The sequence below is a fragment of the Myotis myotis genome, unplaced genomic scaffold (genome assembly GCF_014108235.1).
Source record: "Myotis myotis isolate mMyoMyo1 unplaced genomic scaffold, mMyoMyo1.p scaffold_m19_p_15, whole genome shotgun sequence".
NCBI classification, from domain to species: Eukaryota; Metazoa; Chordata; class Mammalia; order Chiroptera; family Vespertilionidae; genus Myotis; species Myotis myotis.
This window is the reverse complement of record NW_023416319.1, coordinates 39,218,558-39,232,561: the sequence shown is the minus strand read 5'-3', so window position 1 is coordinate 39,232,561 and position 14,004 is coordinate 39,218,558. Positions and strand designations below refer to the sequence as shown.

At 34.4% G+C, this 14,004-nt stretch overlaps 1 protein-coding gene across 12 annotated transcripts in view; it reads left to right on the top strand.

The window, feature by feature from the left end:
• HERC4 (HECT and RLD domain containing E3 ubiquitin protein ligase 4) overlaps positions 1–12,769 on the top strand; it is a 112,131-nt gene extending 99,362 nt beyond the window's left edge. For 9 of the 12 annotated variants that reach the window (XM_036336876.1, XM_036336875.1, XM_036336879.1 and 6 more), the window contains 4 exons: positions 1,830–1,912; positions 5,913–6,096; positions 11,370–11,472; positions 12,113–12,769. In XM_036336876.1, the coding sequence (XP_036192769.1) occupies positions 1,830–1,912; positions 5,913–6,096; positions 11,370–11,472; positions 12,113–12,321 (579 nt within the window). In that variant the 3' untranslated portion in view covers positions 12,322–12,769. Of the gene's footprint in view, positions 1–1,829; positions 1,913–5,912; positions 6,097–11,369; positions 11,473–12,112 lie in introns of those variants that run through there. The other 3 variants (XM_036336884.1, XM_036336885.1, XM_036336886.1) reach the window with 3 other exon arrangements.
• Positions 12,770–14,004: the final 1,235 nt, after the last annotated feature.

The following is a 14,004-nucleotide window of genomic DNA, read 5'->3' as shown; positions in this document are numbered from 1 at the left end:
TTGGAATGTTATTTGGAAAATGAAACTCTAAATCATGTGAAAGAAGCATAATTGTGTTAATTTAGCGAAAGAGATGTTGAGTAACTCATCCAGTAACATGCAGAACCATTGACAAATGAGGATCTGGCAAAAGTAGACTAGTTGATAATTAAGGAAGAGAAAATCACTAAAGATGATGAGACACTTCAGAAGGGAATGATTTGAATATTATAAATTAGACTCTTGGAAAAGGGTAAAACCTTTAGTTTTCTTTCTTTTTAAAAACCTTATTTGTATATTTGTTTTCCTCCCAAACAGTCCTCATTGTGATCTTATGGTCAAAGCTGGTAAAATATATTCTGCTCACAAAATTTGCCCTAAAAATTGTGCCCTCTCTGAAAATAATATATCCATTCTTTATTTTAAGAATTGCCTCATGTTACATTTCTAAGAAAATTGGTAAATATATGGTGAAATCAATTTATTTCAATAATTGTTTTTGTACGGACAAATATCCTCCTTGGACTTTTTTTGTAACTATGACATTTTGATTCCCCTTTTCATTTATTTCACTTATAAGTATATCAGTTGTCTTCGAATCTTTATTGGTCATCTCAATTGACTTAAACATTGGCTTCCACGTAATTTGATTTCTAATTTATTAGTCACTAAGTTTATGAATGCTTAGTATATTCAAGAACTATGGTAATTCAAACATTCCCACTACCATTTCTTTCCTAGAGATTTCTGATGGCTCTTAGTTGCTTACAGACTAAGAGCTTTAGAGCGGGCTTCAAAGACATTTGTGGTCTGGATTTCTAACTCTCATTGTATCCTTCCACCCAGGGTCTGTCATGCTGCAGTTTTCTTTCACACACCCTTCCATCTTGTTTTTTAAGTGCCATACATTTTTCAGAACTTGATATCTACTTTCATTTCTGTCCTTTTATTCAATCTGTGTGCTCAGTCAGATATCGAACCCCCTCCCAGTTTTTCAGAGCCCTACTCATTCTTCTAAGTGCTTTTAAATGACATTTCTTCCTCAAGGTCTTTCATACTTCTCCAAATAGAAGTAAGTTCTTTCCTCTGTCTACTGATAGCATTTTGTTCATGTCTCTGTTATAGCATTTATTTTATTGTAATGCGTTGTTTACATGTCACATTTCTCCTCCTTTACTAGGTAGTAAACTCCAGAGCAGGAATTTATTTATCTTTTATCTGATCATGTCACTCCCACTATAGTGTTCATAGATAGCAGTTACTAAAAGAAAAAAAATGTTTTAATAGAAGAGGATAATATTCCAAAAAGAGGGAATATCAAAGAGAAAAGATGCAAAGGTGGGAATGGTAACATTTCTAGAAAAGTTAGCAGACTAGTAAGAGAAATAAAAAGTTTCAAGCTAATGACATAACTGGAAGACCCACCTATGATCAGGAAAGCAATGAGGCAGATGTGAGGTGGAAAGAATGCATAGCTGGTCTACACTGAATGCATTTTGACACTTGAATTCTATTTCCTGTCCAAGGAAAACATCCTTTCTAATATTTTACTGTAACTTGTAATGACCATTCTAAAATTTTATGCACTATAAATACTTAGTTTCTTATTAACTAACCAAACACTTGGTAATTTATAATTAGTCAAGGTAGGATTTCAGACTACTAGAGAAGATGAAAATTTATAGTTGTGGCTTTATGCAGAATTCAAATAAGCTTATGGTAGCAGAATTTTACCTCAAATTTATTAATTCTTATTTTTAATGAGAGAAAGGTAGAATATAATAATAGGTTATTAAAATAATTTAATAAATTTTGGGTCTGACATTGACTTTTTTTAAAAATTTAAATAGATCACAGTTGAAAACTTTGGTGCAACAGAAGTGAAAGAGCTGGTTCTAAATGGTGCAGACACAGCTGTTAACAAACAAAATCGGTAAGTGAATTATAGCAGCATCAGTGGTAGTAATAAGATTTAGTAGACTTTTTTTTCTGTATTTAGAAACATGTCACGCAATCTTAAGTTTTTACCCAGATAAAACTTAACTTTTTTAATGGTCAGTAAGTAACTTCCCTTTTGCTCCTGAAATCCCTTCACGATATTAATAAAGGGTTAAAAAGGCCATAAACAACAACAAAGAGAAGAAATAACAGAAAACAGCACACATTTTTTGAAGCTAAAAAACAGTGATAACTAGCCAACTAGAGAAAGCTATAACATAAGATAGACTGGGTGGAGCCAAGAAGGTAGCCAGTTCATATTGTAGAATAAAGGCTCTGGAATTGAGAATAAAAAATGTTAGAAAGTGCATGAGGTTTAGGGGAATGCTGGAAACAGATAGATTGGCTGTTAAAGTAGCAGAAACCCATTTCCCTTATCACACCAGTAGCCTGGAAACTTCCCCTCTCCAGACTTAGCAGAAGATTGGAAATTTACCTTCTGGAGAGATTAAAGTAAAGGTACTATGGGTTTGAGAACTGTTAGATACAGCCAGGGACAAGTGGCTAAACTGAAAACAGGGAGTTTGGAAGTTTACAGCTCCTTCCTATTTGACACTACATTGGAGGATTCTTCTCCGGTAAAACTTCCTAACTTTTAAGTGTGAATGGATAGCCAAAAGTCAGTAGACATTTAAGGAAAGATCAAAAGTAATTCTAAGGAAACAGAAACAGTGCAGGATGAAGAAAGTGAAGTCAGGATCCTCAAAATTATAAGGGTAGCATCCATAAGGATACTATTAAAAATTAAAAGAAATAGAATGATATTTGTCAAAGAAATGGTACTAAAAAAACTTCCCAGAACTGTAGTGCCTATTAAGATTGAAAGTGTGGAAATGAAAAAAAGACACATACCAGGACAAAATACAAGAAATTTCAAAATTCTGGAATAAAAGGGGCCCTAAAACCCTTCCAGAAAAGAGAAAAAGAAAAAAAAAAAGCAGACCATATACAAAGAATTAAAGAGTCAGAATAATCTACTTTTTTGTTGTTTTTTGTTAATCCTCACCCTAGGATATTTTTCCATTGATTTTTAGAGTAGAAGGGAGAGAGAGAGACAGAGAGAGAAACATTCATGTGAAAGAGACACATTGATTTGTTGCCTCCCGCAGGCCCCCCAACCAGGGCCAGGGATCAAGCTTGCAGTTGAGAGGTACATGCCTTTAACCAGGGACCCTTCTGTCCACAGGCCAAAGCTGTATCCCCTAAGCCAAACTTACTAGGGTCAGAATAATCTACTTCTAATGAATGATAGTGAAGCTAGAAGATCAAAATTGTGGAAGAAAATTATTTTTAACTTAGAATTCTATATTGAAACTATCAAGCATGTGTGGGTGTATAAAAACATTTTCATACATGCAGAGTCTCAGAGCATTTCCTTCCAGTGCCTTTTTCTCAGGAAGTTACTGAAGGATGTGTTCTACCAAAACAAGAGTTAAACCAAGAAAGAGGAAAACATAGGATCCCCCAAAATAGAATCCAATATAGGAGAGAGGCAAAGAGGATTCCTTTTGCAGAAGGAGTACCCGGTCTGGGTTAGATCAAGAGGATGGAGGGCTTCAGGAGAAAAGTGCAACTGATGCTACCTAATATATTTGAATGAAATAAAAAGGAGGTTGACAATTCTGTTGAAGTTGGGGATGAAGTAGCAAACTAAGGGAAACAAAAGTTCTTTTTAAGAAAAGAAAAGTAACCATAGAATATTCTGTAGCTTAATTATGAATAATATTTAAATCATAAAAATGTTAACAATGAAAATTAAACCCAAAATTGTTATAATGGGAATATCCTGGAAGGCAAAGTGAGAGTAGAACAATTATATAAAAGGTGAGTCCTTACCTTTCACAATAGATATTCAGTTCTTTAGATAATATTTAAAATTAAAAGTCAAGAAATAATAATAGAACTATGTTGTTGAAGGATGAAGATAAATACAGGAGGAATAGCAAGGCGATAACAAATAGTTGCCTTTGAATGGCAGGAATTTCTGGTGGAAAGGTGTAAGACAGAGAACTGCCTTATTCTCTTATTCCAATTCTTTAGATAAACTAGCTTAATGGCTGTTGCCAGGGACTTCATCCCAATGATTATAATACTGATTCTGCTCCTTAAAGCTGTGTAAATTTAAGTAAACTAGTTGATGTCTCTGTGCCTCAGTCTCCTTTTCTGTAAAATGGGATGGTAAATTGTACCTACTGCATGGAGTTATTTTGAGGATTAAATGAGGCAATAATTTCAACAGGCTTATTAAAATGGTACCTAGCACATGTATGTGCTCAGTAAATGTTGGCTGTTAGAATTATTAGTGTTTGACACTTTTAACTTTGTGTATGTCTTTGATAACAATGAAGCTGTTTCTAATATATTGTGAAAAAACAGGTCTTTCTATGCTATTCTTTTTTTTAAAAATCTTGCTTTTGAAAAACAGATTTTTTAATGCTTTTAAAGTTTCTATTGTTGAACTAATTCTTTAAGTTTCTAAAAAATATTATTTCACATAGATTATTGACTTTAGAAATAATTTAAAGAATGTGGACCCTTGTACTACCAGCCCTACTTACATAATGAAACTGTTAGAGACAAAAATGTTATTAGTGCATAAAGCAATCTAGCCTTTTTTGCTTAAGGGACTTTTAAGAGACTTAACTAGTATAGATAAATTTGCTTTCTAATTAGGTAAATTATAAAATTATGCATTACAAAATTATGTTTCTTCTTATTAGAACCTATGTTATATTTTATACTTTACAATAGTCTCATTTAACCTTTTTTTCTCTTTGTAAATTCGGTTTGGAATTATAATTTTCTAAGAAAATTATCTGTAGATGACTGAATTTACTAGTATTTCTATTTGTAGAATCATCCTTTCTAACTTGGAAGAAAAGAGTATAAAATATTGAAATCCTTTAGTACCCATTCTTGTTATTTATTTGACCAGATAGTAGCTGCATAAAGTGTTTGTGGCTTACAGAACAAATAAAATAAAATTGTAATTCTTATTACTGGGTAAAGAGGCTTCCTTTTTTCTTTACAGTTTCCTTTTGTATCATAACAGCCAAAAAAGCATCAGGGTTGTGTGTGTGTATGTGTGTATGTATACACATATGTACCTTTGAAAAGAAACTACACTTGGCATTTCTTAAATGATTATCCTAAAAGATTGCATAATTACCCCTCTTGGAATTTAGCTTTTAAAATAAGTTTTGTTTCAGATTTATTGATATCCAAGGAAAAACAACGATCTTATCAAATAATCTGAATCCTAAAGCTTGCTTTTTTTAATCACCTAATATATTTAACAAATCACTCCTTTTAGGAATACCTGTGGAATGATGCATGTATATTATAAATAATTCGTTACTATTTTAAAATGTATTTGGATAGCCATTTGCATCATCATTCTTCCTACTAGGAAATGACAGGTTTCATTTAGAAATAGCCCAAGAATGGTTGTGAATGATAGATAAGTCTACATGACTCCTAGATATACTGTATTTTTGTATAGAAAGAATTATAAACTCCATAAAGACTTTATTCCCTTTGAACCCTACTCAGTATCTACACTAATAAAAGAGAAAGATGCAAATTGACCATACCTTCATGATGCCCAGCAGCCAATCGGGAGTGAGTATGCAAATTAACTCAACAAAGATGGGTTAATTTGCATACGTAGGCACAGAGCAGCTGGGGGCGGGACAGGACACCTCTCCAGCCACTCCAGGCCTCTAGGCAGTGTGGAAAGGCGGCTCTGAGCCTGAGCAAAGGCAGTGCCAGCAGCCAGGGGAAGGAAGTCCCATTCTTGCACGAATCTTTGTGCATCGGGCCTCTAGTTACAGATAAATAGCAAAAGTATAGGAGGCACTCCAAGTTTTAATAAGCCTACAATATACTCCATTTAAAAAAGATTTTTATATTTGCATGTGTGATTTTTTTTCTAGGCAGGAGTTTGTTGATGCTTATGTGGATTACATATTCAATAAATCGGTGGCTTCCTTATTTGATGCTTTTCATGCGGGCTTTCATAAAGTGTGTGGAGGAAAAGTCCTTCAACTCTTCCAGCCTAATGAACTACAAGCAATGGTTATTGGAAATACAAATTATGATTGGAAGGAACTAGAAAAGGTAGGGGAAAACACATCTATGATATTGTTGAATGGGAAGACAGAAGGAACATGGCTTGTTGATGGAAATCTTGTCCTCTCTTTGTTTTTCATTTTGCACTGTTACTGTCACTTTTATAGGAACTTACTTACTGTACAATGAGTATGTTTTAATTGTGTATGAATTAGATAGCATTTTTATGTTTGTGGTATTGGTAGTGTTCATATAGAAAAATGTCATTTGATAGACTGGATAGAGCTAAAACCATTTAGATAGCTAACATTAAAAAAATACAATACTAAGACAACAAGGATACAGAGCATTGGAAACTCAAATACATTGCTGGTGGGAGTGCAAATGAAATAGCCACTTTGGAAAAAGTTTGGCATTTCCTTATAAATTTAAAATATACACTAGCTACATGACCGAGCAGTTCCATTCCTAGGGTTATGTTATGTTTACACAATAATTTATAAACAATGGGGGAATAAGGCCGGCGTTATTGATTAATGGATACACGGTTTCAGTTTTGCAAGTTGAAAAGAGGTTTGGAGATGGGTGATGTTGATGGTTGTGCAAGAGTATGAATGTACTTAATACCACTGAACTGTAAAGGGTGAAGATAATAAGCTTTATGTTTTGTGTATTTTACCACAATATTTTTAACGTTTTTAAAAATCTTCAAACAAAAATGGGAAATAACCCAGATGTTCTTCAGTGGCTGAATGGATAAAACAACTGGTACATCAATACAGTAGAATACTCTTCAGCAATAAAAAAGAATGATCTATTGATGCATGCAACACCTGGGATGACTCTCAGATCCTTACATTGAGTGAAAGCAGCCAGTCTCAAAGGATTGCATGCCGTTTGATTCCATTTATATGACACTCTTGAAAATTCAAAGCTATGGTGAACAGAGGCTAGGGGTGAAAGGAGTGTGTAACTGCTGAGAGGTAGCACAAAAGAGTTCTTTGGGATGATGGAACTCTTCAAAATCCTAATGGTTACATGAATAATGTATATATGTGTTTAAAAGTCATAAAACTATGTATGCACCAAAAAAATCAAATCTTACGGGGTAATAATTTAGAAAATAAAATTTTTTCATTAAAAACATAATTTAGGACTTCTGGTTAAACATAATGGTATAAACATGTCTGTCTTTGCCCTCTCCCAAAATCTCACTAGAATGACAATAAAGGAATAGAAATAGAAATACACAGATCAAAAACAAAACAACAAACAAAACGGTGAACAAGAGAAAAAGTTTTAGAAGATGGAAAATAGGTAGTTGCATTTATGAGTGACTCAACGCAAAGAAAATTGAATTTTAAGCCTCTGGAGCAGTGGTTCTCAACCTTCCTAATGCCGCGACCCTTTAATACAGTTCTTCATGTTGTGGTGACCCCCAACCATAAAATTATTTTCGTTGCTACTTCATAACTGTAACTTGCTACTGTTATGAATCATAATGTAAATATCTGATAGGCAGGATGTATTTAGGCGACCCCTGTGAAAGGGTCATTCGACCTCCGCCCCCCCTCCCCCAAAGGGGTCATGACCCACAGGTTGAGAATCGCTGCTCTGGAGGAACAGGGTTTATCAAGAGGCAACTCATTTCACACCCTAGATTCTAGGGAGACAGAATGTACGTGTGCGTACCCTATTTTAGGTTGTTATCCAGTGAAGATCTCTAAGAAGGTATAAAGACATAAAGTGGGCCTAGAATCTCTGAAAGGCTCAGGAATTGTTATTTCGTGTTATTCTAATGGCAGGGATGTGGGGTTGGGCTAAAAGCAATAGAATTACTTTAAGCTAATTTAAGGAATTATTAGACCTTTCACGTCCCCTCTTCTACCCAACAAAATACAGCTCCTGAGAGAAGCTTGAGAATCTGAGGGATTAGATAGAACTAAGGATGGCATTCAGAAGGTGGTACCCAGGCCTAAATCCCCCAGAAAGGAGATTGAAGGTTTCTTTTGGAGGGTAATTGATCTGCTAAAAAGAAGAAAAATATACTGTAAGGAGACCCCAGTGAACATGGACCCCACTTGCAATCACTCTAAAATGAAAACAATATAATAGCTTCTCACCACACTTTAGATCAGCCGTGGGCAAACTACGGCCCGTTTGAAGTGAATAAAACTAAAAAAAAAAAGACCGTACCCTTTTATGTAATGATGTTTACTTTGAATTTATATTAGTTCACACAAACACTCCATCCATGCTTTTGTTCCGGCCCTCGGGTCCAGTTTAAGAACCCATTGTGGCCCTCGAGTCAAAAAGTTTGCCCACCCCTGCTTTAGATCATACAGTTTGTTCTTGCCTCATCTCCCTTCATTCTTCCTTTCATTTACCCTGCTTTACCCTTATTGGCCTCTGCTGAACTTAGAGCCCTCAGGAACACACCAGTCTTGGAGCCTTTCTATTTGCTATTCTATGTGCCTGGGACTCTCTTCATCATGTTAAGTCCAAATGGTCTGGCTCTCACTTTATGTCTTTATACCTTCTTAGAGACCTTCACTGGATAACAACCTAAAATAGGGTATGCACACGTACATTCTGTCTCCCTGCTTCCCCCCCCCCCCCCAATTACAATTGACAGTCAGTATTATTTTGTATTAGTTTCAGGTACAGCATATTGGTTAAACAAAAATGGTCCCTTTCAATATTTGCAGTATCCACCTGCACCGTACATTATTGCAATGTTATTGGCTATTTTCCCATGCTGTGCTTCCCATTCCCATGAACATTTTGTGACCATTAATTTGTACTTCTCAATCCCTTCACCTTTTTCACTAATCCTCCAACCCCCTCTCTATTTTTAATTTTCAAATTTTACTTAATTGTCTTTACTGTCTGTCTCTCTTTTCCCTCACTACAATGTAAACAGCATAAAGGCAGGGTTTTTGTCTTTGTTCCCTGTGTATTTCCAAAGCCTAGCACTCAGTAACTACTTAAAACCTTGCCTGAAGATATAATTGACAGAGCATTCATTAAGACAGTAATTTTTTAGTATATTTTAGTGTGCTTATACTTAGTATATACTTTGGTTTTTTCCATTGTGTATCTGATTTATTATAATTTTAGTGATTATGATTTGTGACTTTATTTTATTTTTTTAATATATTTTATTGATTTTTTTACAGAGAGGAAGGGAGAGAGATAGTTAGAAACATCGATGAGAGAGAAACATCGATGAGAGAGAAACATCGATCAGTTGCCTCCTGCACATCTCCTACTGGGGATGTGCCCACAACCCAGATACATGCCCTTGACCGGAATCGAACCTGGGACCTTTCAGTCCGCAGGCTGACGCTCTATCCACTGAGCCAAACCGGTTTCGGCATGATTTGTGATTTTAAATGCTCCTTCTTCATCAGGGCTCTACGCATTTCCCCAGAACCACCTAGAGGTTTCAGAAAAAAGGAATAACTTGAGCCATCTTCCTTTTATTCCCCACTAACAAGCTCACAGAATTTAATTCAAATGGGTTAGTATAGTAACTGCTGGAATTCAAGCTATTTTCTCCAAATTAAATTTCTGCAAATTACTAGCAAATATTTTGTAGATTTTAAGAATACAGTCATTGAACTATGATTAGCTACAAAAAGAGACCAAAATTCAAGAAGTCCATTAGTAAATATTTATTGGGCCATTGCTGGATGCCTAATACTTCACAAGAGATTAAGGAGACAGCAGTATTTTATGGTCTTTGCCTTCTAATAAGGGCCCTAGACATTAATTGAACTGTGATGGATGCAAAGGAAGAGAATTTAGTGGGGTGGTATATAAGGAGCCTGGCTGAGGCTACACAAATCTGGAAAAGCCTCTTAGTAGTAGTAATTTTCAAAAGGTAAGGACTTGGTTCACTGCACTTTCCCCAGTGCCCCAAACTTTGACTAAATCTCATTAAATATTTGAATGAATTGGGTGACATTTAATATGAGTCCCAAAGGATAAATAGAAATTAGCCTTGATGAATTAAAGAAGAAAGAAGGGTGTATATAAGTGGTCTAGGCTGAGGGACCAGTGTGTCCAAAAGCCCTGATGCTGAAAGGTTCTTGCTAAGAACTAAAAGTTAAAGCAGCTATGGCTGGATTTAAAAAAACACACTTCACAGTGAAGATTTAATTCTCTCTTATCACTCTTTTTTTTCTTAGTGCTAACATTTTTTAAGGTGGAAGTTACTGCAAATTACCCCAAAACTTAGTGGCTTAAAAATCAGAATGAATATTTATTGTCTCATACAGTTTCTGTGGTTCAGGAATTTAGGGATAGCTTAGCTGGATGGCTTTAGCTCAGAGGTCTCTCAGGAGTTGTATTCAAATAGGTTAATATAGTAACTGCTTTAGCCATCTGAAGGCTTAAGGAGTGGTTCTCAACCTTCCTAATGCTGCGACCCTTTAATACAGTTCTTTATGTTGTGGTGACCCCCAACCATAAAATTATTTTCGTTGCTACTTCATAACTGTAATTTTTGCTACTGTTATGAATCGTAATGTAAATATCTGATATGCAGGATGTATTTTCATTGTTCGCGACCCACAGGTTGAGAACCGCAGGATAGAGGTTTCCCTTTCAAGATAGCTCACTGATGTGGCTGTTGGCCAAAAGCCCAGTGTCTTACCAGGAACCTCTCCATAGGGCTATTTGATTGTCCTTATGAAATGGCAACTGGCTCTCCCAGTTGGTGGGTGATCAAAAAGGCAAGGCTGGAGTCAGAATTTTTCATAATCCAGCCTCATATCTGCAATATCCTAATGATTACAGGGGTCAGGCCTATTCCGTGCAGGTGGCAGAGATCAGGGAGAGGTCATCTTGGAAACTGACTACGCAGAAAGTTATTAGTGTTTTGTTTTTAGTGCCTTTTTTTCCCCCCCCCAGGAAAGTTAGAAAATAATTAATTTAACTTCTGTTCATTAATACAGAAGTTTTATATTTATCGCAGGTAATTAATTCCATGTTGAACTTTAATAATCCGTTAACATTTTAGCAATTCTAGTTTATCCTTTAGATACTTACTTTTGGAGGTATTACAATCCTATCATGCTCTTTGAGGTGGTGGAATCAACATTTCTGTCGATTCATACATGTTTTCTTCTCTTTCCCCTGGAATTAATAGTTCCAAATTACAAAGTGCCCAGGAAATAAAGGTAATCAGCTGAAACACATGAGTTTCAAACTCCTGAACAACCTTTCTGTGCTAAGGAAGTGAAGCCAATTTTTCAGATTCAAGAAAAAACCAATATCCCTCCATATTAATAGGGGTTTTTTTGTTTGTTTTCTAGAATACAGAATACAAAGGGGAGTATTGGGCAGAACATCCTACAATAAAAATATTTTGGGAAGTATTTCATGAATTGCCATTGGAAAAGAAAAAACTATTTCTGTGTAAGTATTTCTAACTTGTTCTATATTTTATGAGAATGTAATCTAATTATTAAACTTATTTAATGGGAGATTGCTTCACTTTTGTTATTTTTTTTATAGTATTGTTCCAAGGTCCTATTTATTACATATGTTTTCTTATTTGAAAGTTAAATTCAATTTGTCTCCAAAATGGAATTGGTTCTTTCAAATGAAAACAACTATAATACTGATTATAGTAAACTAGGGTTGTAATTTATTTTAGAAAAAGGTCTCTTCTTTGTTGAGTCTTCATTTTCTTTTTGCTTCTGCCCCAAAACGTTGGGAATTTCTGTAGAAACTAGTCTTAAATGGCTATTACCAAAAGAAGGGCTCCCTAATGTTTTTGTCAGGGACAATAGTCATTTGTTCATCAAACATTTATTAAGCTTCTCCTGTGTGCTAATAATTAAGATTATACTTTCAAAGAAAATATATTATAATTATATTGATGTGTAATTACCTTATGTCTCAAATATCATGCTCACACATATTCTGGCGATGGACTTCCATATTTGAGCAAATGTTAATGTAAAGGTTTGCTATAGTGCCTATAGAAAATAACTTGATAACCTATATTGGTTTTGATAAAAGTGGTTGGCTGAATGATTTTTTTTCTTGGCAGTATTTTTGACAGGTAGTGATCGGATTCCTATTCTTGGTATGAAGAGTCTAAAACTAGTCATCCAGTCAACAGGAGGTGGTGAGGAGTATCTCCCAGTTTCCCATACCTGCTTTAATCTTCTAGATCTTCCAAAATATACAGAAAAAGAAACTCTACGCTCTAAACTGATCCAAGCTATTGATCACAATGAAGGTTTCAGTTTAATATAACTTGGCGTTATAACTATTCTGTTTACTGCAAAAGCATTAAACTAATTGTTTTTCTTATGATGAATTCAGCAAGGTGACAGAGGGAGTTACTATAATCTTGCAAAATGTTCAATGCTTATTAGTATTTATGAAAGCCAAAAAATATTAAAGGAAAAGTACAAACTGTTAATACTGAACTTAATGTACAGAACTATGGATTTTTTGACCATCTTCCAATAAACATACAAGTATTGTGAATACATTGTAGTTTTACTAACATAAATTTTAAGAGTTTGTTTGCATATTTCACAAATGATCTGATGTGTGTGTGCATGGAAATGTTGCTTGAATTTTCTTGAATCACTGGGTAAAAAACCTTTAACTTTGGCCTGCAATAGTCATTTGATTATTTTTTCATTTTGTAAATAATGTTAAGTTTTGTAATAAAATAGTTATGTTCTGATACCAATACAGTTTCTATGGTTATAATTGAACTGAGATGACTTTTAAAGGTTAAAAATTAAAATTTAAATCTTATTCTAAGAACTTAAAAAGCAAAAATTAGCATGGTGAAAACACTTTTTTTGTGGTTTTTGTTTCTGTTTTTGTTTTTGTTTTTTTGCTAGAATACATGTCCTTGTGCAAACTTAAATTATGGGTAGGAATTATCTAAATAACTTATAGTTCTTTCCTTTTGTGAATCTTGAGATGCCACTGATAAATGGGATTATCAGAAAGCTTAATTTTTAGTAATGGAAGAACTTTGTACTACAGGTGCCAGAAATAGAAACATTGGCTACTATGAGAACCAATCACTGAGTTATAGTTTCCAAAACTATTGATGCGGCAGGCTGGATTTTTCAGTGCTTTAGAACTATTTCCTTGAATTTTTAAGAAACAAATCTTAGTTTTATGGTGCTGTTGCTTAGTTATCTCCTGTCATTAAATTGTAACAGTTGATGCAACACTTGTGACTTTCTGCTATAATGCAAATATTTATTTTTTAAATTTATAAAAATATGCCATGAAAACTGTTCAAATAATAAAGATTTATTGGTTTAATATTTAAATTTTCAGTGGTTCTCATATAAGATTCAAAATTCTTCAAGAAAAGTAATGTCTCAGGGAAGGTCTCTTAAATTTTGGCTTGTTCCCATTTCCATCAAATTTGTCTTATCTTACAGAGTCTTATAGCTGTAACTCAAAAATCTAAAACAACTCTGAAAAAACTTGCTTATCTCATTTTGCAGCAAAACCCGATCTGAATTGTTGAGGCTATTTATGGCAGGTATCAAATGGGACTTTTTGTACATTTTATTGTGGCAATATTAATATGTTTATTGTTTTATTTACATGCTGCCTCCAACCCATAATTCCAAAATGCAAATGAGCCCAGGATTTTTGGAGAAGAGATTGTGGACTTGTACTTTTCAGTAGTTTAATATAAAAACTTCTCGTGGTTATAGGTGTCTTTTTATGAAGATAGAAGCCTTAAAAACAATATTTTCACCTAAGATAATGTTCCTCAAAATTGCATTCTTCCCTCTGAAAATCATTCCATGTACCTGATATCATAGTTTCCCTGTGCATCTATTACTTGAGGGTAGTGATTATTCGTATCATATGCTGTGAAGCTGATCTGTGAAATAGCCACTTAGGAGCAATAGATAGAATTCATTGAACAAATATACACACACACACACT